The sequence below is a fragment of the Gallinula chloropus genome (assembly GCF_964237585.1).
Source record: "Gallinula chloropus genome assembly, chromosome: 20".
Lineage (NCBI taxonomy): Eukaryota > Metazoa > Chordata > Aves > Gruiformes > Rallidae > Gallinula > Gallinula chloropus.
The window spans coordinates 1,344,577-1,368,820 of NC_140105.1; the positions used below are offsets into that span (position 1 = coordinate 1,344,577).

The following is a 24,244-nucleotide window of genomic DNA, read 5'->3' on the forward strand; positions in this document are numbered from 1 at the left end:
GCTCTGGCTGTGGCAGAAGGGGCTGACAAGTCACGAGCGATGCAGCCTGGCAATGGCAGCTCTAAATAGGACTTGGCCTTTCAGAACTGGGCGAGGAAGATACCTGACTGTGCTGGACATCTGCAGCAGCGCCAGAGGCAATTTGGGTGGTGAAGGATGGAGGAGGAGCTGGGGGAGGTCCCTGTACCAGCTTTCTCTGCATCTGATGAGCAGTTTCTGGAGCTCTCTCTGTGCTTCACTCAGCAGCACAGAGCAGCCAGCAACTTTTGGCTTGCAGCCTCCATAAAGCTGTTTCCTACTGCTCAGTGTCCTTCCAAGGAGGATTTGCCTGTTGTGCTGCTGCTGCTCTTGGGGCAGCATGGCAGAGGGACAGCAGCCACCACCAAACAGCCAGAGACATGGGCTTCTCAATCCAGCCAGCTGCAGGGCAGTGTTCCCCATGCCCTGCACACAGCACAGTGCCACACCATGGAGCTGCAAGCAGGCATCACTGAGATCACAGCCAAGACCTCAGATCACTAGACTGACACGTTTTCTTCTCAAATCACCATCCCCCTTCCAAACCTTTTCTTACAGACAGACATTTTTCTGAAGGAGAAGAAAACCTTGCTTGGAGAGCAAGGAGAGATCATGGAGAGCAGCTGGAACTGCAGATGGACCTGACTACAGATGGGGGAGAGCTGGGGGCTTCCAAAGGCAACAGCTCTACAAGCTGTCAGGACACCAGAGCCTTGAGGGAGACAGAGCAGGAGGAGGACAGCCCCAAGCACAGTGGCCTTTAGGGCAGTTTTAGATCCAGCAGGAGCCAGGAGATCAGCACACAACCCCGTCTGCCCCCAAAGCAACAGCAGCCTGAGAAAGAAAAGGCCAAGGAATTTGGGATGACCTAGTCAGTCCACAGTCCAGGCTCAGCCCTGACCTGAAACCTCATCTCAAACAACTGCACCACCCAAGCTGTGGAATGCCTGCTGCTGCCGCCCTGGAGACCTCACTGGTTGTCCCATTCGCAGGCAAAGGAACCTGTGCTCAACCTCCTGCTTTACCCCACTGAGACAGCCCCTCACCACTAACACTTTGGAAACCCAGCTGCCCAGGCCTTCCAACCTTCCTACTCCTGCAGACATGCCCACCCAAGGTTCAGAGAAAAGAAGATGGCACCATCCCAGCTGGTGATTTTGACATTTCAAAGTTCAGATGCTGTGAACCTGTCAGGTTTTGTTTGTGTAGATGTGAGTGTCCAAGCCCAACACCCCCCAGGGCTCAGACCCCCTCTGATCCCTTGGGAAAGCCACCTCAACAGCCTGTACAATGTCATCTCCAAATGGGTGCTTCCAGAGCACGGCACTGGTGCCTCTGCCTCCTAGACAGGAGCTGTAGCTCCATCACAGACCCTCAACACTGGCAAGATTATCTCACCATGCCCAACATCCCTTGTGCAAAGAGAGTTTGGCTTAACAGCACTTCTGTGCCAGCAGAGTCTCCTCCCCAGCGATGTGAGCTGATCCAACAAGGAGCTCTTCCCAGCCCACCACAGAGCTCTGGAGAACAAAGGACTCAGCTGTAGATATGCCCTTATCTTACCCACAGCTATCATGATTATGGCAGCAAAACTGGAGTTAACCAGGTCCCACACCCCTGGGGGTGCCCAGGCATCACTTCAACACTTTTCAACCTGTCACCTGCACACTCATCTGCCAGTTCCACCAAAGGCATCTAAGGCAAACAGGAGTTTGCTAACAGGCAGCCTCTAGCTCCACTGGAGACTTTTCAGGATTCAAAACAAGGTTGAACCACCACTGCATGGTGATCCAAAGCACTCAGACCTGGCCAGGGATCCCACTGCTGTGAGAGAGTCAGTATTTACTGGAGAAGACCCAAACGATAGTGGTCACTCACTCCAGAAACATGAGTCTTTAAGGGACAGGTATGAATTAGGTTCACAGCAGGTAGAGCTGGGGCTGAGAAGCATCTACCTGGCACGTGAGACCAGAGTGAACATTTCCAGGTCAGATCAAGGAATATTCCAAAGAGGAGAGTTGGAGAAAAGAAACACAGACCTCTACACAGCTCACTTCCCCTTCATGGGAGCACTTAGAGTTGACAGCATCAGAGCTGAAAGATTGATGCCATTAGCTCCAGCCAGCAGCAAGCAAAGGGAAGGAGGGGAGAGAGGGAGAGCGTGCACATGAATGGCTGCTGCCCCTCACCCCAGCCTGATGGGCCAGCAGCTCCCCAAAGCTGCCCAGTGAGCATCTGCTGTGGGAAGGCAGCTCCCTCCACGCCACCCAGGACCCGAGGCTGCACATCACTGCTGGTTCTGAGGTTGAGTCTTTGAGCAGCAAAAGGTTGAAAATGGTCAGTCCAGAAATCTGCTACACTTTCCATCTCCAGACCAGGTCCAGCATGGGAAGCACAGAGCAAAGACACCCCAGCAGGAGCTAAACATTCCCTAGAAGATGTCTGCTCCATTCCAGCTCCTCCTGGTGAGGCTACACCATGGGACATGCTTCCATAAAAACCAAACCACAAGTCACTCTCTCATTTCACCAGAGACACCAAGAAGCTATTAGCTGTCAGCCTGTGCCTACCACCAACCTCAGCTGTATCCGAACCAGTGACCCAGAGGTGAAAGGCCTGTGCCCCGTTATCAGTCTGCAGAGACATGTGATCCCCTCAAAACAGTAGGTTTCTGATTGGCATGTTCAAAAGGGCACAAGGAGTTAGGAGAGCTTCACACACCACTTGACAATAAGCCCATCACACAACGTGTTGTCAGCAAACAGCAGCCTTGACACTGGAAATAAATACAAAAGAGCAGTAGATGGGTGTTCGATGGAAGAACATTAATTCTCCATCACATTTAATCCCTAATGGACTGAAGTACAAATGTAAGTATGGGCATCACCTACTTTAACTGCCATAATTTGCCCACTTGGTTTGTGGACCATTTTGTTGACAGAACCATAAGCGCCTCGTCCAATTTCTCCAAGGTCTTTCAAGTCCTCTGCTGTAAAATCCCAATGTTGTTCAGGGGAAATCTTCAATTTTCCTGATGATTCAATGCTGTGTGTTCTCAGTCTCTCTCTGTCAAAAATATTGGGAAGCAATTTTTCCACATTTTAAATAGTCTGTAAATGTCTCTTTTTCAGCACTTGATTAAACATTAGAAGAGAGGGGGGTTCACAAAGGCAACAATCTGACTCCACGAAGGATTTTGGTTGGGGTGGGGGGGTGCAGGGGTGAGGGGAAATTGTTAAATCAAAGATGACATACACTTGCCTGCAGCTTCAATTGAGGCTTTCTCCAGCTGAGGCATAAAACTCAACGTGTCTCATACTGCAGAGTCATTCTAAGCACTCAGTTACACAGTTCTTTCTACTTTGCACAAAACACATGAGGCTTCAAGCAGGATCTGGTAACATGCAGAACCAAGAGTCTGAAGAGCTCTCCCCAGCCCCTGTGTCCCCAAAGCTTCTGCTGCTCTACACCACCACGCTCCCAGCAACTGGCTCCCTTCTAGCTGGGTTCCTGTGCAACACAGGCAGATCTTCTGTGTGTGTCAAGGGTGATTTAGAAGGTTTGCTCTTAATGGAAAACTGCAATTAATTAAAAAAATCCCATAACATTTTAAAGTAATCATTTAGTTTATTAAAAACAAAGATCCAATAATTTATAAAGAAAACAAGACAAGTTGTTTGACATATGAAGACAAAACCTGCCTGCTCAACACATCTTTACCCAACATCTGAATTTAATGCTTTCAGCAAACATTGCTCCTACTGAGGCCATGAGATTTCTCCAGGTAAGGAGCAAAGCAATGCCTAAAATTTGTAGGACAGAAGGGTTCCATAGTTGGTTTAGGGTGCCCCAAATTACTCCCTCAATCGCAGCAATGTATCACTGAGTTAGTAGGAAATGCACAAGTATTTTTAACACTTATCATCTTAATGCCATGAAATCTTCAGTTTTTCATTAATTAATTAGCTGATTCACACTTCTTTGGGTCATAAAGTAAGCCAGGAGCCTGAGTTCCCCACTTTCAAGTAGCCTGAACAGTATTAAATACAGTTCCCACTGCAGGGCACACAGATCTCACGTGGGTATCAAAGCACATGGGTACTTCTGACAACCCTGTGTACAAGGGAGATTGTCAAACCCACCCCTCAGACTCTGATCACTTCTCATGTTCAAGCCACCTTCCCCAGTCCACGGTGTGGCCAGAAGAGCAGAACATGCATGAGGTACCCAACCAAATGCACAAAGCTTATTGAGTTTATCAGCCAGAGGAATCAACTCATCACAGCCGATTCCCCGCTGATAAACGCAACCGCCTGTCACCCAGCAGCTGCAAGCACTGCCCGGTTGGATGGACAGAAGACCCAACCATGACCTCCAATGGGTTTTATTTGGAACCCACAGTTTGTGAGGGCAATGAGGTCAGGTCCAAAGGTCAACAGACCCGAGCAGCGATGGGTCAAATGGCTTCATCTGCCACACTCCAGAGCTGCTCTGCGGTGCTTCGGTTCAGCAGCTTCTGTGCTCTGAGCAGCTGCACACCCTGAACCTTTGACCCGCTGGAAGAGCCCTGCTGTACAGCTCCTCTCACCGCTTCTGTGCTGTGCCTGCCCTGGTCTTTCTGCTCTCTAACCTGCCCAGCTTGAGATATTCAATCCATTGCTCCCTACAGCATCCCTCCACTGCCCTTAGGAACAATTTGGGAGACCTACCTACCGCTAGCGCTCCAATGCAGCAGGGACATGAAGGACACAGCAGCCCATGGGGGCAGAGGTGGCACCCCTTCCTTACCACTACTCACAGATCTGAGATCCTGTACACAGCAGCCCATGAGGGCAGAGGTGGCACCCCTTCCTTACCACTACTGATAGATCTGAGATCCTGTACACAGCAGCCCATGGGGGCAGAGGTGGCACCCCTTCCTTACCACTACTCACAGATCTGAGATCCTGTACACAGCAGCCCATGGGGGCAGAGGTGGCACCCCTTCCTTACCACTACTCACAGATCTGAGATCCTGTACACAGCAGCCCATGGGGGCAGAGGTGGCACCCCTTCCTTACCACTACTCACAGATCTGAGATCCTGTACACAGCAGCCCATGGGGGCAGAGGTGGCACCCCTTCCTTACCACTACTCACAGATCTGAGATCCTGTACACAGCAGCCCATGGGGGCAGAGGTGGCACCCCTTCCTTACCACTACTCACAGATCTTTGAGATCCTGTGCATAATGAAACACTGCACCGAGTGGGGTTCTCCATGGAGTTTGCTTACTAAGTAGTAAGGGGTGAAAAGAAGGCAGTAAAATGATCAAAAAGAGAACAGAAGAAAAGGAAAAAAAAAAGGGCAAGAAACATGACCTCCAGCCTCACCAGCTGCCTTGCAGGCAGCTCATAATGGAAGCGGCATGAATCAGTCACCGAGCGCTCCACCATCCTGTCCTGTCAGTGCCAGAAACACTGTTCTTCTGATGGGACAAGGTAGGTGACAAGCATCATGCCAAGGAGGTGCTGGCAAAGGGGCATTTCCTGCCCAACCCCTGAGAGTGAAACTTGTTCAAAGAGGCAGGAAAAGAGGCGGAGAGGTGTCACCAGGAGGGAAAAAATGGGAGATGCCATTTTCCAAGCAAACTCTTTCCATCTCTTGTTTCAAAACACTGTTTAACATTGAGGTTCTCATGGAGTTTAATTTAAATGGTGACATGGTTTGCTCAAATAAAGCAATAAACCCATCTCCACTCTTCCCTCTGTTTTTCTGCCCAGGAAACTTTGTTCTTACCCTCTATCAGAAGGGAAAGCGAGTTTGCATTCATTATCTCCTTGCTACACAAGGAGCCTGTTCCTCCCCAGCTGTAGCAGAAGCTGATCTGTGCCACTCATTGTTCTGCAGCTGCAGGACAGGATGGTGCTTCCAGCAGCAGGGAAGATATGAGCTAGGAAACCCCCCTCTGTGGGTCTGCAGGGAGCACCCAAGGCAGCTGAACTCTGTTGGGGACCAGGGGAGCTCCAGGGGTTTGGATGGAGATGTACAATCTCCATCCACCCACAAAACCTCACAGGCTGGGGCTTGGCTTCATTCCCATTACATATTTATGATGCCATCTGCCTCGTACTGCAACTGTGGCTCCTGCTTCTCCTCTTCCCAAATACCCAGGGAAATGGTCAAATAACCACAGGACAAGTTTGACAGAGCAGCAGACACTTTCATATGGGTTTTGCTCGTTCAGCTGCGTTGTCACATGCAAAAGATGTGGTTTGCCTTTGGGCAGCAGGGCCTCAAGTCAGTCACTGGAACAGGACGGACACTGAGCATCAAACACCATCTTCAGCCAGGGCTTTTGCAGTGTCAATCCAAGTCCCAAGGGATTTCCACACCAAGAAAGCAGCTCATTAGAACACTGACCCTCTGCATTGATTTAAACTGGGAATCTTCTGATGGCAAACTGAGGCATTAACAAATAACTCATTAAGACAGCACAACTATTACTAGCTACACACTGCTGCAGATACACCAGGATGTAAAGTCAGAGAGCAGACACTCTCAAAAGACAAGAGAGCCTGCTTAAACCCAGCACTGCACTGCAGTGTGTTGCTAGTAGTAGTAGCTCTGTAGTGTGCTACAACAGCTCGCTTCAGAAGAGTAACAGCCCAGAACAGCATCTAGAGAAGAGGAAAAGAAACTAACACCCAGCTCCTGCCTCCGGAACCCATCAGGTCTCATTCCCTGCACTTAGTGCTCCTTAGAGCCTACACAGATACGGTCAAGACAGAAGCCACACAATTCCAATCTAAGGCTGGAAGTGTCAGGGAAAGCTGGACATACATTCTCCTAAAATTGGCTTAATGTGCAAGTTAAAGAGATACGATGAACAGCTCGAGGGGGCTAGATGCTCCTCAAACAGAAGCAGGATTTCCAAATGTACCTTCAGGACCACAGCTCCTGGTGACTTGGCCAGGACTGGAGTTCCCAACTCCACATTTTGCTTTTCAAAAGTTTTCAACGAGGAAAAGAAAAAGAGGGGGGGAAAAAAACCCAAACCCAAAAGCTGATGGGCTCAGGTTGCCATCACCGGGCTGTGGCACTTGAAAGGCTCCAACACATCATGGCTCTGACTGCAGCCAGTTACTGTGCAGTGGTCACCCCAGGGATCCGGAGCGCTGGGCAAGACAACAACTCCCCGAACAGTCGCCCTTTGTGAGGATGAAGACGCTGGTGGGTCCGGCTCGGCAGGCGGACGGCTGGTACTGGGCTGCGCAGCCGGGCCCAGGACAGGGTCACACACACCCAGGACACAGGCTGCTCACTGCAGGCTCAGCCAGCCAGACCTCTGCAGGAAGGTCTGCCACAGCTTGGGGCCCACAAAGCCTCCTGGGAAGAACCACAGAGACACTGGGAAGCTCCTGGACAGGCTGTGTTAATTCCCCAAGCCCAGCTGTTGGCACCAAACTAACTGCAGGGATGCCAAGACTCCTTTAAAAAAGCATTTCCTTGGATGTAGGGAGAAGCAGAGAAAAGGTGATGCAGTTTTTAAGCAAAATTGAAAGTTACCAGACATGAAGAAAGGCCAGGAAGATGCTGTAGAGGTGGCTACCTAGCTGCTCTTTGCTTTACATCATTGAGTTCTGCAAGACTCAAGCCCAGAAGTTGAGGCTGCCTACCTTACAGCGACAAGAATAAAGCAAACCTGCACCCTAAAAGATCCATGGAAACCAGCCGTGCTTCACAAACCTGCCTGGTGCTGGATTCTTCTCAGAAGTCTCTCATTAAAGCTCCCAGTCACACTATGGTTAATGAGAATATATTCTACTTCTTTCCAAGTTTGGTAAAAGCTGCCCGACACAACAGGCCTCAGAGCCTGATTTGTGCCCAGTCACCCAAAGGAACAGCAACATGTAAACCCAAACAAAGGTGCTGCCACATAAACCACAGGGTTCCAGTAACACTGTGAACTGGCCTAAAGTCATGGCCTATGACTCTGGCTAACACAGTTCTACCAAGTCTTTCAACAGCCTAGAGAGGCCCTAAGGCCTCTGTCTCCATGTCACCTATAGAACAGGTTTCAGGCCCTGAGAGGTAATGCTAATAGAACAGTAAGACTAGTTCAAATTTCCCTGGAGAAAGCTTCCAAAAGAAATGTTCCTCTTATTTTTCTAGAGAGCTGAAAACATTGGTGCTCTCACCAACCCTTTGGATTTTCACAAGAAGAATTTTCTGGTTCAAATAAGCCAACAAGCAGCAGCTACACTGGTCTGTAAGCTGTCCTGAGGCACAGTCACACTTAATAACAGATTCCTGGATGTGAAGTAAGCACAGAAAACACCTCAAAAGAAGGAAATTGTTTTGTTTCCCCTCTCTTAGCTACTGGGGCTAAAAGCAAAGCATACCTGCTCCCCTCCATCATGACCAAGAGGCAGTTCTCCCCAGCACTGCCCTGGCTTTCCACCTTCCTCCGAAACTCTGAAGCAATGATGCAAACAAGATGCCACAGCCCCTCATGCAGCCCCTCAAGACTCGGTCCAGGACACGCTCAAGGCTGCAACGTCTCCCTGACTTCAGCAGGGTTTGGATGAGGCTTTTGCAGCTTGATGTTTTGTATTAAGGCCCCTGGTAAACCACAGAGTTGGAACAGGTTTCTGGTTAACCCTGTCCTCACCACAGCACAGACCTCTCCACTCATCATGATGGAGCCTGTACTGAGTTTAACTGAGCACATTAGCCTCAAACTCCCTTTGATTTGGGCATGAGCCTGGACACAGCCCATTTCCAAACCCACCACAGCTGAGTGTCCAGAGCTCACCCTGGATTCCAGCATTTCAGAACACCACTGGAAGAACCTGAGGTAGTTAATTCAAATAACCCTTCTGAGAAGGCTGACTTAAGACATTATATCTCCTGGGCCATGGTCATTATGTCTTGGGTCAGCCACGGCCTGAGAAGGAACAGGAACCAGACACAAGCACATCCATCAGAAGAACACGAACATACACTTTAAATAGCTTGCAAAGTGATACTGAGGAGCAGTATCATCACTGTTACATGGCATGACACTATTTCTGAGACAAAGCCCATTATTTCACAGATGCCATTTTTGTGGGTATGGAAAATCTCTGCCACTGGCTGACAGAGGTCATGCTTACTGTAGGCTGCTGGGAAGCTTCTGGATGAGCTCTGCTTCTCTCCTTTTGAAACTGGACAGTGGGATTACTACCCAGAGCTGCTTGTGGGTCACTTCAGCCAGGAAAAGTTGTGAAGACAACAGGAGAACACGGTGCTGTTCCCACATGGACACAGTGAGGTGTAACACAACGCTCAGTCACGTCACTCACCAGGCACTTGGCACAACAAGACACTGAGCGATGGCTTGTTGGTCCAGGTTCCCCCAGGCAGCGTCCCCTCACCAGCACCAACACAGCACCTGGAGACTTGAACTGTGTTTTAATGCATTTGTAAGCCATCTGCTTACACAGAATCCCAGACTGGTCTGGGTTGGAAGAGACCCCAAGGGTCACAGAGCTCCAACCCCCTGCCACAGGCAGGGACACCAACCTCCAGGCCTGGAGCTACACAAGGTTGCCCAGGGCCCCATCCAACCTGGCCTTGAACACCCCCAGGGATGGGCATCCACCCCCTCTCTGGGCAGCCTGTTCCAGCCCCTCACCACTCTCTTTGGAAAGAACTTCCCCCCAATCTCTCCTCTCCCCCTTCCCTCCTCCAGCTTCACTCCAGCCCCTTGTCCTGCCAGTCTCTGCCCTTTAACAAGCTGATTCCCCTCCTGTTCCTCTACTCCCTTCAGGGACTGGGAGGCTGCAATGAGGTCCCCCCACAGCCTTCTCTTCTCCAGGCTGACCCAGCCCAGCTCCCCCAGCCTCTCTCCATAGGGGAGGTAAAGGCACCTGAAATGAGCACCATCTGAAATGGTTTTGGAGCATGGGGCTGCTTAACATCCCCGCTGATCTCAGGCAGGACAGCAGTGAAGTGCACAGCTCAACAGGCCCCAGGGCACCTTGAGGCACAGACAATACACAGGTGCCACAGAAGGTTCTTCATCAAAAAGCTGAAGTGCCAAAGACAGCTCATCACCAGAGGAGGGAGAACTTCCAGCAACTTCCAGTCCCACTCTGGGCTTCACATCTCTCTTTAAATCTCCCAGTTACTGGTCAGTGCAGATAATCGGGTCACTGGAAGGCTCAGAGATGGCAACACACCACACCTTCTCTGGAGGCATGGAATGGTTTAGGTTTGGAATGGCTTACAGGATTTACCAGAGAAAACAGCACAGCACAGACACAGGTCTTAAAACACTCTGGAGAACAGACCAAGAGATTCACACATTATTGAGAAGTCCAACACTAATGGAGCTGTGGTCTCCTGTTTCCTCCACCCCTCCAGAGAAGATCAGGGTATTTTGGTGTCCTGAATCCTTGGACTCCACACACCAAGACTTACAACCAGTTTGAACAGAATCCTGCATGTTGCTGTCCTTGCCAGGGGATACAGCACCTAGGAACAAAGGAAACCAGGAGAGAAGATCCTGCTCCTGGAAGAGAAGAGCTGCTACCAGCTCTGAAGCTGCCTGACCTACTTTCCCCTCTCCAAATCAGCACTGCAGTAATTACATCTTGGTGTGAATTATGCAGCTATGCCAGCACCAGATGCATCCCTCCTGATGTGTGAAGAGGGCTGGAACCCAGGAATCCCCAGGGTCTGCTTCTCCTGCCAGACCCCAGCCCACCTCCAAACCATCGGGACACGGGCAGCAAAATTAAATTACATTGAAATTCTTAACCCACAGCCACCCCTCTGCAGGCTGAAGCTTTAAACTGCACTCCGCCAAGAGCAGCACCATGCCCCACCTCAAACACAGCCAGGAGACAGCCCTTCCAAACCCACAAGCATGGGGGTAGTTTCCAGCTCTGCAACGGTCAGGATGACAGAGGTTTCTCCAACCATCTTCCTCATCAGACCACACAAATTAGCACTACAGAGTTGACCTCATAACCAGATTACAAACCCAGGCTATTTCAACCAAGTTGTCTAAGCAAGAAACAGAGTCACCCCCTGGCTCTTCTCCAGGCTCTGGAGCATAACAGGTACCTCAGGACCAAGCTCCAACTTTGGAGTTTATTTTGGAAGCAGCAGACACCACGAAGCTCCTCTGCAGAGCAGGGTTAGCACTTTGAGATGCCAAACTTTGGGAGGGGAGACCCACCAAAAAACCTCCAGACCTTTATGGAGCACGTTCAGTCAAAATCTCCTCCTGATGTCTGAGTCTCATGTTCAGTCATGCTACCAACAGGAGCTCTGGTAGCACCTTCTCCTTGTCTCTACAACATGTTTGATGTGCTGTGTGTGTTTCACAACCCATACCACCTCTCTGTCACATATGCCACAGAGATCACTGGCCAAACCAACTTGAAAGCTTCTGGAAGAAGCTTGAAGGTTAAACACAAGATAGAAGTCATCAGTTTGTCAGAAAGCTCCTAAAACAAATGCTTAAGAAACACCTGCTCCATCACCTGAACTACAGCGATGTGTGTACTGCAGAGTGAGAGCCCAGACTCAAGCATTAGGTGTATCTGAGGTACGTGTACCTGGGGAGGGATCTGTTCTTGTGCCCACCTGCAAGCAGAAGCCAGTTTCCTGGTGAACAGGCTCAGACACTCCCAGGAAATGTTGCAGAACAGCCACAGGGTCACAAAAATGTCAAGTTCTGACCTGAGACCTGTCACACCAACACCTATCCCCAAGGCTTCCAGGCATCACACCCTGCCATGAGAAGGTATCACACAGCAGGAAGGAACCCAAAATCAGTAAGAGTAAAGACAGAACTCTGATAGAAACAGAGAATGGAGAGAGAAATATCCACAGGAACCGTGGACATGCCAACTCAGGACCTTCTGCTTTGGTCTGCAGGTTTGTCAGACCAAGGGTGGTCAGTCTTATACTTCCTAATGAGTTCAGTCAGCTCTGCAGCAAGAGCCTGAACCACACACCTGAAGACTCTGAGAAAGCCTAAGAGGAGATTAGAAGAGAAGCAGACACTTGAGAGACTTTAGGACAACCAGACAAACCCCTTCCAGGAATGACAGTCCCTGAAGTGTAAGGAAAAAGGAAGCAGCAGAGTCTGACGTGCAGCAGGACCTCCATCTGCTCTGAAGGTCTATCAAACAAACATCTGCCAACACATTCTTGGGGCATCTATCTGAAAGCACGTGACTCTCTCCAAAGTCATGAGGAAAAGAAGGTCCCCACAGGGCACCTCTGGAAGCTTAACTCACAATGAGCCCATGAAGACACCCACATGCTACAGGGAGTCTACAGAGTCTGACAGGCGCCCACCAGACCGTTCAGAAGCCAGTTTGTGAGCATCACCTCTCCAGGTGAGCCTGCAATGCTCTGCTGTTCAGGTAGGAGAGGTGGCACCTCTAACAGTGAAGACAGGACCCTCAAGCAGCAACATGCTGTGAACAAGATGCCAAACAACATTCTTCCTGTGTGCTCAGTTCTCAGCAGGGGGATCTAAACCCTGAGCCTGAGGTCAAGATGAAGGCATCACTGCACCAGAGCAGCGTAACACCTTCCAGAAAACCTAAAACCTCATCTACAGCCAACCAGACTGGGCAGGATCTCTGCATTCCAGGTGCCTTCTGGCTCCAAGAAGGGACATCTCAGCACCTCCAGGAGAGGAAGCTTCAGGGAGCCATAGTCCAAATTCTAGCAACTAGACAGTCACCTCCAGTTTCTGGCCTCAAGCAGAGGTGCCAGTCAGTCTCCTGCATAAAGGTCACTTCAAAGCACCTGGATTTTAACACATACTTTGGGCAGAACCTGGCAGCACTGGAGACCTGAGGGGTTTTACTGCTGGCTCCAGACTGAGCAGCTCCAGCCTCTGCTCTGCCAGCCTCCTGATTACTTGGTTTCCTGGTGGTCTGTGACAAAGGTGACCTCCTTCATGTCATGCCAGCTGGTAGCAGACATTCTGCCAAGGGGCAAGAAGGGAGGTGTCCTGGCCAGGGCTCAGGGTGCCATGAGCTGGGATGGGACAGGAGCAGTGGGGTCGTGTCAGCTGCTGCCACTCAGCCACTGCAGTCCTTGCAGCTCTCAGCTCCAAGACCACCACAGAGATGGCACAGCAAAGCTCACAGGTCCTGGCCACACACTAGCTCCTCCACCTCCTGCATGTGGCCTCACATTCCTACCTGTTTGCCTGTATCCTGCCCTGGCACCCACCTCCAGTGCTCCCTGCATACCTGTGGCCTCACACCCATATGTATCTGAGGGGCACAGCCCCAACCCAGGACCCAAACACACAGCAAGGCTCAAAAACCACAGCAGACAGGGAAGAGGAGACAAGTAGGGGACAGGGAGAAGACTTGGGAACCCATGTCCCAACTGTCTATCCCAGCAATGTTTAATCTGTGCTCTCCCACAGCCTATAGATCAACAAAAAGCTTCTACCCCCAAGAGCAGTGAAGCTCCAGCAACAGCCTCCAAGCAGGAGCACCACGGGCTTGATGCTCCCAGAGTGTTCCACACTGTGGGACGCCAGGTACTGGGAGGCACTGGTCAGTCTTGGTAACACCAGGATTCCCTGGCCTTTGAAATCATTCCTCTGTGTAACATCCAGTTAAACCATGGAACTGGTATGAATGAGATCACGTGTCCAAACTCATGCAGGAGCACTGGGGAAACCTCCCTGCAGAGCCCCTTCCCACCAGTGTGTGCATCCCCTGCTCAGTGGAGCTCAACTCCATCCCAGCTTATGCCAACTCCTCAAAATGGTTCACTCCACACTCCCCAGCTTCTTTTCCAACAATCCCCAAACCTCTCAGACTGAGAAACACCATGAAACCAAAGCTAAACTCATGGAGCCCCAGCACTGAGGAGGAGAGAGGCTGCACCCACCGTCCTGAGACGTGCCTGGCTCCCTCAGGCAGGAGCTGCCTTCCCTGCACAGCAGTGATGTGCTTTACGTGGAGGTTGGGGGTTTCCTCCTCCCCACACACGTGGGCACAAGGAGCCCATTTCCTCCTTTGCTCCCTGTGCACACAGCAGGAGCCACACTCTTATCTGGGCATCCCCCAGTCCAGCCTCATTCGTTCCCCAACCAAACCCTGTTACCCAAGAGAAGTGCAGCCAATGGGCTTCTGGAGACAGGAGCTACAGGACACCTCTGGACTGGTGAATCCAAGTCACAGAAATCCAGATTTCACAGGAGAAACTGACCTCTCTGTATCTTCAGATCCACCCACCTGGACCAACAGACCCTGCACAGGGAAGTCCCCAGCACCCATCTCAGGAGGGTGCCAAGGCCACTCAGCTCCACCAGGCTGGTGACACAAGCAGAAACACACTTGGCATCGGAAACACATCTGGGCCAGGAGGCCTGGGACACCCAAATCACACCTGATGTCTGGGAAGCTTCCCAGACAGCAAAGCAAAAGCCATTCCAGCCTCTCCTTGAAGCTGGCTGGAGATTCAGGCACATCCCTGTGCTGGCCCCAGCTAACACCTGAGAGGAGCATGCAGCCAGGAGATGTGAGCTTTGCTTTTAGGGACAGGATCCACCACAAAGGACAGGAGGATAAATGAGCTCTGGGCTTAGTCATCCTCAGCCCAGGAAGCACAGTCCAACCACCAGCATCCACCTCATGCAAGCAGAAACGGCTGTTACAGCTCACAGCCTTATCACAGACACACCACTGTCACTTTTGACACCTGAACAGCTATCATCTCCAAGCCAAAACACTGCCAAGCCCTCAGAACCACTCACACCACTGACCAGCCCAGGATCCAACTCCTACCAGCTCCCACAGAGGCAGAGCAGCACCTTCTCAACAGCCAGAGCTGACAGTCACTAGCACAGACACAAAGCCTCAGATATCACCAATTACTAACAGAAGCTCTTCTGTGCTGGGCAGGAGCCACTGTGACTTCCAGTGGACCTGAGACACAAATCCATGTAGATAACACAGGGAAGAGTCAAACTCTGAATGGCTGATGGGCTGAACTTGTCAGGTGAGACAGAGTCCTTCATTTAATGGACACGGGGAGGTTTGAGAGAAGAGACTCCCAAATGGGGTTCTACAGGAACCTGTTACAAGAGTCTGATGATGTGATGGGACACAAAGTATAAAAACACTGGTCTACAACCAGTAAGAGAACACTATTTCACCATGGGAAAGAGAGAAGCAGAGAGGACAACTTGCTGGAAAGGTCACTTGGGATGGTAAGAAGAACTATCTGAAGTACTCCATGTAATTTCTACTTGTGTAAATACCATGGGTAACTCTTCAGAAACCTGCCTCTAACTCAAAGGCTTGCTTGAAAACCCCCAGCATGAAGAAGCTACCAGAAACAGGAGCAGACCCCAGAGGGTGTGTGCTGGGGAAGCAGAAGGCACTGAGCTCCAGGAGAGGGGCAGCCACATGCAGAGCCAAGCAGAAGCAGCTGGTAACGAGGGGCACCCCAGAGAGCCCAGGCAGTGGGGGAACCTGTGGGTGCAGCCCCTGCAGCTCACCACTGACAGAAGGGGACACCTGCCAGGGACCTTGGAAAGGAGAAAAATCAGGGACATCTTTGCATGCCAGCTGCATTCTGCCACAGGGACAGGCTGTGGGTGCACCACCCATGACCTAGGTTGGTGGATCTGAGGAGACAAAGCTACCACTCTCTGTATGATGCACTACTCTCACTAACCAGTGTGAGAACAGCTCTGTGCCACCCTTGGGCTCACACTTTGGGCAGGGACACCCTGCAGCTAAGCTGGTGAGGAAACTCAGCACGAGCCCATCCCTGCCTAACCCCCAACATCCCCACACCGGTACAATGACAACCCTCAAAGCTTGATTTCAGTGCTGAAAATTAATTAAACAAATGAATAAACCCAACAAAAAACCCCCAAACCTGCCAAAGTTTTCATCTTTCACAAGTAACAGGCACAAGAACTTCTCTCTAAGGAGAAGTAATCACTGAGTGGAGAGATGGGAAAGTGACAGCACACAGGTTTGGTGATTAATTACAGGCATAACTGGCATTATCTTTATCAGTGTATCTCGATTCTGGAAGGCAGCAGCTCCAGTGGAAAACAGGAAGATCCCAAATGTAATTTTTTTTTAAAATCTGGGGAACACACCCCCTCTCCCCGCCCTCCACCCCCCCCAAAATTCAAACTGACATATCTGAACAACCTACAAGTCACTGGACTCATCAAATGGGGCTCAAACTGACACCAGGCACTGGGGAAGGGACAGCAGAGTCGTTCCTAGTTGGGCCGTTGGCTTCATACTCACATGTGTGGGTTCTGGAAGGGAACTCCTGAAGTGTTCAGAGTGAATCTTGCTGTGGACTTGAAGGGTGGGTTGGCAAAATTTAACTTGAGCGCTTTGCGTTTACCTGGGAGACAAGGGACAGAAGGGAAACGTGTGGTCAGCACCAGAACACTAACAGCTCCTGGGAATAAACCAGAAAAAACTAAACATCTTAAGGAAAAACCCAGCCTTTCACAGCATCAGCAAGTCAGAGCTGATGTTAGGGATGGGGAGGGCAAACAGAGTCAGCTCTCACCCCAAGGTCTCTCCCATCTCCCTCCCAGTCAGTCGGTGCCCAGAACCCCTCCTGTGCAGCTCTGCCACCATCAGCTGCCAGGGCCACCCCCTGCCACTGCCCACACCACCACACTTCTACACAGATCCACCTAGAAACAGCAGGTAACACACAGTCCAGAAGTGTTCCTCCAGTCACTAGTATCACTATTGTTACTTCACCTTGTCCAAGCCCCTGAGTCCCCTCCTCTATAAAAAAAGCAATCCTAGCTTCTTCCTAGGATCCTCCTGCCCCCATCCCCACACACCTCAACTACAATGTGTAACCTGGAGGTGGTCAGCAGAAGAAAACACTTCCCAAACATCAGCAGTTTAATGGGTTTGGACTGTTTAGGTTTCTCTCTTGCAGGGGTATAACCTGATCCCTGCCCAAATGCTTTCCATGGTTCAAATCCCTGGTGTCAGCCTCTGGCTGTGTGAGTGTGACTGTCATCATGCAGCAGTGACTGGTCCCTCTGGCCAGATGCTGAAGCCTCTCTGCTGTCTGTGGAGCAGCAATACACCAGGAACCAAGTCTACTGGCTATCTCCTTACTCTAACACAACCAGGAACAAAATACAGCCACAGGAAAACGAGTCGTGGCAGCAAACAACAGGAAGACCAAAGGATCTGCAGTGAACTCTGCAATCCTTTTACCTCACCCTGGTAGAACTACAACAGCCAACAAAAATAGAGCTAAAAGGGATGGATGTCAGGAGGTCAGATGGATTTGGTCCATTTGGGACAGGGAGCTGAATGTTTGTGGTTATCTCAGCAGAAAACTGCCAAGTATCAGCTCTGGTCTCTGCCAGGGCATTGCAAAGCAAAGCCAGAGCCAACACTCACCTGAAGTGGAAAAACCCCACCAACCACTCAACCAACACACCAGGGATCTCCCTGCACTTCCAAGAGCTCCTGCTATGCAAATGGGTAGATCCTGCCTGCTATCAAAACGCCTCCTTTGATGTAGAGACAGCAGAGGAATGTCTGCCCGTGTTCAGAGCTGCAGCCTGGAGCTGCTGACGTCCTCACCACCCCCAGGATTCACAGCTCATTATCTGTGAGCTGTGAGCACAGGCTGCCTTCCCATAGACCTTCCAACCTACCATCTCCCAGTTTTATTCCCTTCCTTTCCAGCCCTGCTCGTGGATGTACTCCAACAGCAGCACAACTAAGTGGAGAGTGAAGCAGGTTTCCAGCCTTGTCCTCAGCACAAACCATTTTTCAAGGGGAAAAAAAGTCAAATTTTGAGAGGAAACATGAAGGACTCTGGCAAAGAACAGGGTTTATTTGGGGAGCCTGAAGGAAAGGGGCCTGGGTTCAAGTCATTAAGAACTGTAACTCCAGAAATCCACTTCCAGGGGTAGGAGCACTCCCAGGACGTCTGTTACTGACATTTCCTGCTCTTCAATGAAACCTTCAATTTAGTGCAGCCCCAGAGGCAGCACTCAAACCCCAGATGACGACTTTGCTCTGCAGGAATGTGCTCAGTGGGCTGGTTTTTAGAAGCTGCCTCATTAGAAGGAGCATTTATCCAAAATTCACCTACAGCCCCACGTGTGCTCCCACTTCAGGAGCACCAAACCACAAGGATCAGCCAGGGCTCTGGAAGGGTTCCTGGCCATCACCTCCTGAAACCCCACACAGCACAACACTGAACAAGACATCTTGGTGATGTAAAGCTCTCAGTGGTGCAGACACCCCCTGCACCAGCAGACGTGCATCTCTGACTTGCAGCACACGAGTTGTTATAGCCAACAGCTTCTATAAATACCTCCACCACAAAGCCTGGCTGAAGGCAGTTCAGCTCCCAGTGCAGGAAAATGCAGATTAAATTAGTTCCCCTGGACTGGAAACTCCCAGCAGTAAAGAGCTGAGAACAAACTCTCCAAAACCTCAAGAATCCAGCATTAACCTTTCACATGTATAACCCCTGACAGTGCCACCCTGCATGGAAACACCCTGTGTATGGAGCCATCAGCAGAGTTAAAACAGAACATGCACCTGGTTAGGGTGTAGAGGGTGGATCTAGAGGGGTATTAAAAAAATCTAGCTGCTGATCTTCACATTGCCATTTCTAATGGGCAAACACTGTGCTGAAAGTGAGAGTGTAAAGAAATGAAGAGCCCCATCACATTCGCCAGCAAAGCTGATGGCTTTGTGGTTTTCCTGTTCTGTGTGGTTTTCCTTTCCAGATGAGTGCAATCCCTGCCTTTCTAGCTAGGACAAACCTGAGCCTCTGAGGAGCCACACTCCAGCATACGGGTCTCAGTCAGGAGGTGCAGGGAGCCCTGGTCTCCCCAGCTCAAACTGTTCTGCTCCCCACCACACACTCACCTGAAGGAAGATGCACAAACCCATCACCTCCCCATGCAGGACATCCCATGACATGCTGCCTTTTTACCACTACACCTTTTTGTTACTGTGAAAAAGGGATTTTAACCCCACATATTCATCCTCCAGCATTATCTGGAGACCTTGGCCCCAGGACTTGGGGCCCACTGTGCCTGGCACACAGTCGCACCGAGGGAAGAGCTGACAGCCAGCACAGCAGGATCCCCAGTTACTTCACCCCAGGGTTACCCCCCCACTTGTTTCTCCCCGGGGTTAGTTGTAACCCAGACTGCTACCCCAGGAACCCCCACTGCCATCCCAACCACCCCCTCATACTATGAGCCAGCACAGGAAAGGGTGAGAAAAATAACACTGCTCCTTCAACTCCATCACTAGCTGCCAGCCACACCAGAACCAGAGCATCAAAGCACACACAGGACAGACAGCTGCAGCCCACCCACCACACCTCTGCACTCTGCCATCCCTCCAAGAAGCTGCTTCCTATTCCTTTTTTCCCTGGCTTTTCCATAGTGCTGGGCTGCTCTGGGCACAGGAGCACACAGGGACCACACAGTTCACAGCCATGAGAGCTCATCACTGCACAAACTGCTCAGTGTGAACGTGGAAGCAGACTCTGTACCTCCACACCAGCTCCCAAACCCCACTGGAACAGGCAGGGTGCCACTCTGATGCTCAAGGCCCTGGGACACACTCAGGGCAGCAGGAGTTCCAATGGGCACACTCCTTCCAGCTCTTCTTCAGTTTTATTTGGTTTTACTTCCTCATATCTGATAAGTGGACTGCTTCTACTTATTTTGCCCAAATTTCTTCAACCAGGAAGATGCAATACAGTAACATTACCAGTAATTAAAAGCATAATGACTTTGGGTCAGCACAGCTTTAGTTACAACAGCAGAAAAATCACAGGGACACTGATTTACAGCGTCCAATGTCTCAGATCCATAGTACAAGAATAAAATCATTGATAAAAAGCCCATTGTCAGTATCCTGAAGAGTCTGAAGTCTGCTCTGATATCTCCTGGTAAAGAGAACACACACCAGGACAAGAGCCTCTGTTGATGTTCTATCCTGCTCCATTTATAGGTGGCATGAAAACTCACCACTGAGATGATTAAAGCTGCATTATGGTTTCTCATCAGCAAAGGGCCAGCAATGCCTTTCAGCCTCCTGGTCTGATCCACCTGCCTCCCTTCCTCCAGGCAGAGTCAGCCAACTGGTTTTAATGGAAGATTTTTCCAGCCTTACTGGCCCAGGGCCCCTGCGCAGGGTCTGTGGCTGAGCACGCTGCTCCGGGGAGCCCACAGCACGGACCCCCACGCTGCCACCACAAAGCAAGGGGTGGAAACCCCCCTGCCCATCCCCTCAGGCTGCACACCGCTGCTCACAGCAGGATTCAGGAGCTGGGAACACTGACGAGCTTTCACTCCAAACCCACCAGCACCACCCGGGGTGACGCTGTCCCTGCTCCCTCACAGCCCCAGCGCAGCCGGCACTGCAGCACTAGCAGCCCCGCTGTGCAGCCTTCTCCTGCCAGCAGAGCAGCTCACACATCCCTCCTACGCTGCTGGGTAACGACCCCTCAACCCAGCTCCTCAGGAAGGATTCACAGGCTATCTGGGGCTCAGCGTGCAGCAGCCTCAGAGCCCATCACTCCAGCGGTGGGGAGACAACACAGCCCCTTCTCCAAGAGCCTGCCCATTACCCGTTCGCTCCAGGGGCTACCCACCATCACACCCCGCTGCAGAGCTCTGAAACATCACTAGTGTGCAGAACCCTCTGATGACAAAGCCTTTTTATCCCCTTTTTCCTGAACTACCATTTACTGAAGATTTCTTTAGCAGCAGCTTTCAGCCCCTCCAACACACAGACACCCTCTATGCTTGACACCAGATCCCAGCTTCAGGCTAAAAGCACTGATGGGGAGGAGACTGGAACCCTGCAGAAGCATTTCCAGCCTTCCCAACGTGCCAGACAACTGGGTATTGGCAAAAAAGACCGACACAACAGCAAAGCATCATCCTCATTAATATTAACCCACCTCCTTAAGCTGCCAAGGGTTGTATGAAACACCTCATGCCAAGTGTTCCCAGCAGCACATCCCATCTCCAAGCTCAGTCTCACCTGCAGAGCATTTATCTATGTATCATCCAGCCTCAGGGCACGAGCCATGGGCTGTGGTAGCTCAAGAAACTCCATGTGTATGCACAGGTCAATTTAACCTCAGATTCAAAACATACAGGACATTTCTGACTCTCAAGTAAGGAGAGAGAAGCACACAAAAGCCAGGTAACCAACACTGGAGACAAAAAAAACCCCACACAAACCCAGCCTTGGTCCCTCTTGCTCCCCACAGACACTGCTGCCAGCACTGGGCTTCCCCATCAGCCCACAGTACCTGGTGTCTCCTCACACCTGCAGCTCCATCTCCTGAAGATGAGTTTTCTCTCTATAAAAACACACAGAACCTGAGAAATAACCAAAGGCCTCACAGCAGGCTGGCAGGATGTTCAGAGGGCAAGAATCAAGCAAGAGCTGTAACTGGAATTACCCCCAGAGGTCTACTAATGTCAGGTTTATGGCTCTGCAATCTTATTAATAATACTTATTAGTGAAAATAAGAAATGCATCAGGCAGCCATCTGACTGGTGGGAAAGCACATTTGGGTTTGAAAAAGGAGAAAGAAAAATCCTTCAGGAGGGAAAGTTTCTTTTTCCCCCTACAAAGCCAAGTCAGCCTTCCTGACAAGCTTACAGTTCACCACCCTGCCTTGGAACTCCTTCCCATCCCTTCATCCCAGCCCCACACCTGCACCCACAGCTCTCACCCCAAAGCACTGAGACACGATGCACCCGCACACTGCCCAGCTGCATGGGGGCTCTTACAGCAGGTCTGATGCCCAAATGCTGGGATGATTTGAGCCAGTGAAGGCCATTTTCATCTACTCTCAAGTTCTCTTTCTGATCATCTCCTTACTGTCCCTTCCAGTCACACTGTTACACGCTGCTGCACCAGACATCGCTCCCCTGAGCGTCACACAAGGGGCTTTTTCACTTTTTGAGTCCCAGAACTAGGGGCAAACACAGTTTCTCTGCTAAGGAAACAAGCACCATAGAGTCTCCCAACAGAAATCCCTCCCCATCTGCTGGATCTCTGAAAGCCCTTGGAAAAAAAAAAAAGTCTGCAGTGCTGCTCAGAGGGCAGGCAGGTCCCCAGCACGGAAGGAGCCGGAGAGTCTGCCTGGATAATCCCCGTGGTCTCAGGCTGGGTAACAGAAGACTGCTGCAAAAATACCAGCCAGGAGCCCCAGCACAGCCCCAGCGAGCTCCTTCCCCTGCCTGTGTCCCCATTAACTCCTCCTCCCTCAGAGCTCCCAGGAAAAGGAACCTCTGCACCAGTTCTGTGTATGAAATCTGTCCCACAGAAGAACACTGAAGGGTTTGGGTGTCCAAACACCCCAGGCACAAGTTTTCCACCCTCACAGCCATGTGAGCGCTGCCTACAGCCAGAGCCATCGCTGCTCGCTGTCTCACCCCAAGGAAAGCTGACCTGTGATGCCTTGGTGCAAGATGTTACCATCTCTTCACTACAGTCGGACTCACAGTTCTTTGCTGAGAAGGTGGGAGCTGCTCAATGTCCCCTTGTGCCAGTTCCTTGCCTGGCCCAAGGCACATCAGGGCAGACCCACCATCGTGCCCTGAAACACCCCCAGAAGCAGGCACTGCAGGTGGAACAGCAGCATGCATGTTGAAGGTGAGACACAGGAACAGCTACACAGTTGCCATGAACTCACCCCAGTCTCACAACTGAAAGAACATCTCCAGCTAGTGACTTGTGGAGAGAAAAGAATCCCAACTGATGAGCTGGTGCACACCTAGGGGAGTGTGCCACACACTCCTCCCTCGTTGCACTCCCACCCTGTGCCTGGTTTTACCGAATTTTCTGTGACTATTTTCACTTTTAAAGAGGGATTTCCAAGGGTCTTTGTGTCTCCTTGAGTTCTAACACAGACCAGAGCAGACCAAACTCCACCATCTCAACCAACAGCCATGCTTGGGACTGAGGGAACTTCTCTTGCAGCACACACTGGGTATCTTGTTCCTCTGCAGCTAAACCAGACAGTTACTGCACAGGATCACTCCCCAGGTGTGCTCACACTTACTACTGCAACAGCATCCAAAGTACCAGGAACAGCCTCTAACATGGGCAGACCACAGGGGACTTCACAGAGATGTGGAAGAAGCTATTGCTGTGAGACTGCTGTAACCTGCAGCTCAGTCACCCAAAGGATGCTCCTAGATGTAGCCCTGATGGAGCAGTCACTTGTCCTCCTGGCACATGAGTCCTGCTGGGCAGTACAGAAGCAGCAGCAGCTCCTGCCAGCCTGGATGAAGGCTACCCAACCTTCACCATCTCAGCTACCATGGAGCAACCAGTATCAATTGCTAAACCCACACCTCTTCAACACGATGCCCATCAGGGTAGCAAGGTTTTGACCTTGCAGCTTGGTGCATTGCTCCACAGCATGGACAATGAAGCAGCTGAAGAACGCTGCCACAGAGCATCCATTGTGTTTGGTTTGGGTCTCAAAGACTCAGGATGTGCCAGCACAGGATTACTCTGAGGACATGAACACTGGGCAGTCAGAGCTTTGCTGCCAAAGTCAGAGTGTTAATCAGATTTGAGAGGGAAACCCAACGCAAACCTTCCCAGAAAGCTTCTATTTACTAAATGGAAATAGCACAGTGGACAAGCGGGTCCTGGACTCCGTCCCAGGTGCCGGGAGAGCAGCAGAGTGCCCTGGCACAAGGCTGGGTGCAGCTCAGACCTTTGGCAGCTCAGCCATGAGGCCAGTTCCCTGCTGCCAGTTCAGTTACAGGCTCCTGTTCAAGTCAGTTGTGACTGAGACCCACCTATACTAAAGCGACCAGCCACAGAAACATCTCGGGTCTTCACCAAAGCAGCCCTGGCTTCACACATTCTTCATCTGCAGCTTATTTTTGTAAGGCAAAGGGGGGAAAAAAGCAGCCATACTGAGAATTCAGACTTGGAAATTCCAGATCAAGTCACAGAAGGTCCCAAATCACGTCCCTGATGGGGAACCCAGCCAAGCTCTCCCATGCAAGCACACAGGCAACACACGTGCACCACAGACACCAGCTCCCACCACTCCGGTCTCAACCTTCAGCACTTCCCCACTTGCCAGGAAGATCCTTCTCCTGCTCTCTGGGCTCTGGTCCTCATCAGCAGGATCAGCAGGGAAGCAGCCACGTAAACAGGCCAGAGAGTAAA

At 51.0% G+C, this 24,244-nt stretch overlaps 1 protein-coding gene across 1 annotated transcript in view; it reads right to left on the reverse strand.

Moving 5' to 3' along the window:
* The window catches only part of MAP2K4 (mitogen-activated protein kinase kinase 4), a gene marked incomplete at its 5' end in the record, with an annotated part of 58,852 nt that overhangs the window by 26,069 nt on the left and 8,539 nt on the right, over positions 1-24,244 (reverse strand). Inside the window, 2 exons of the mRNA XM_084273510.1 lie at positions 2,910-3,084; positions 16,310-16,412. Coding sequence (XP_084129636.1) covers positions 2,910-3,084; positions 16,310-16,412 — 278 coding nt within the window. The remainder of the gene's footprint in view (positions 1-2,909; positions 3,085-16,309; positions 16,413-24,244) is intronic.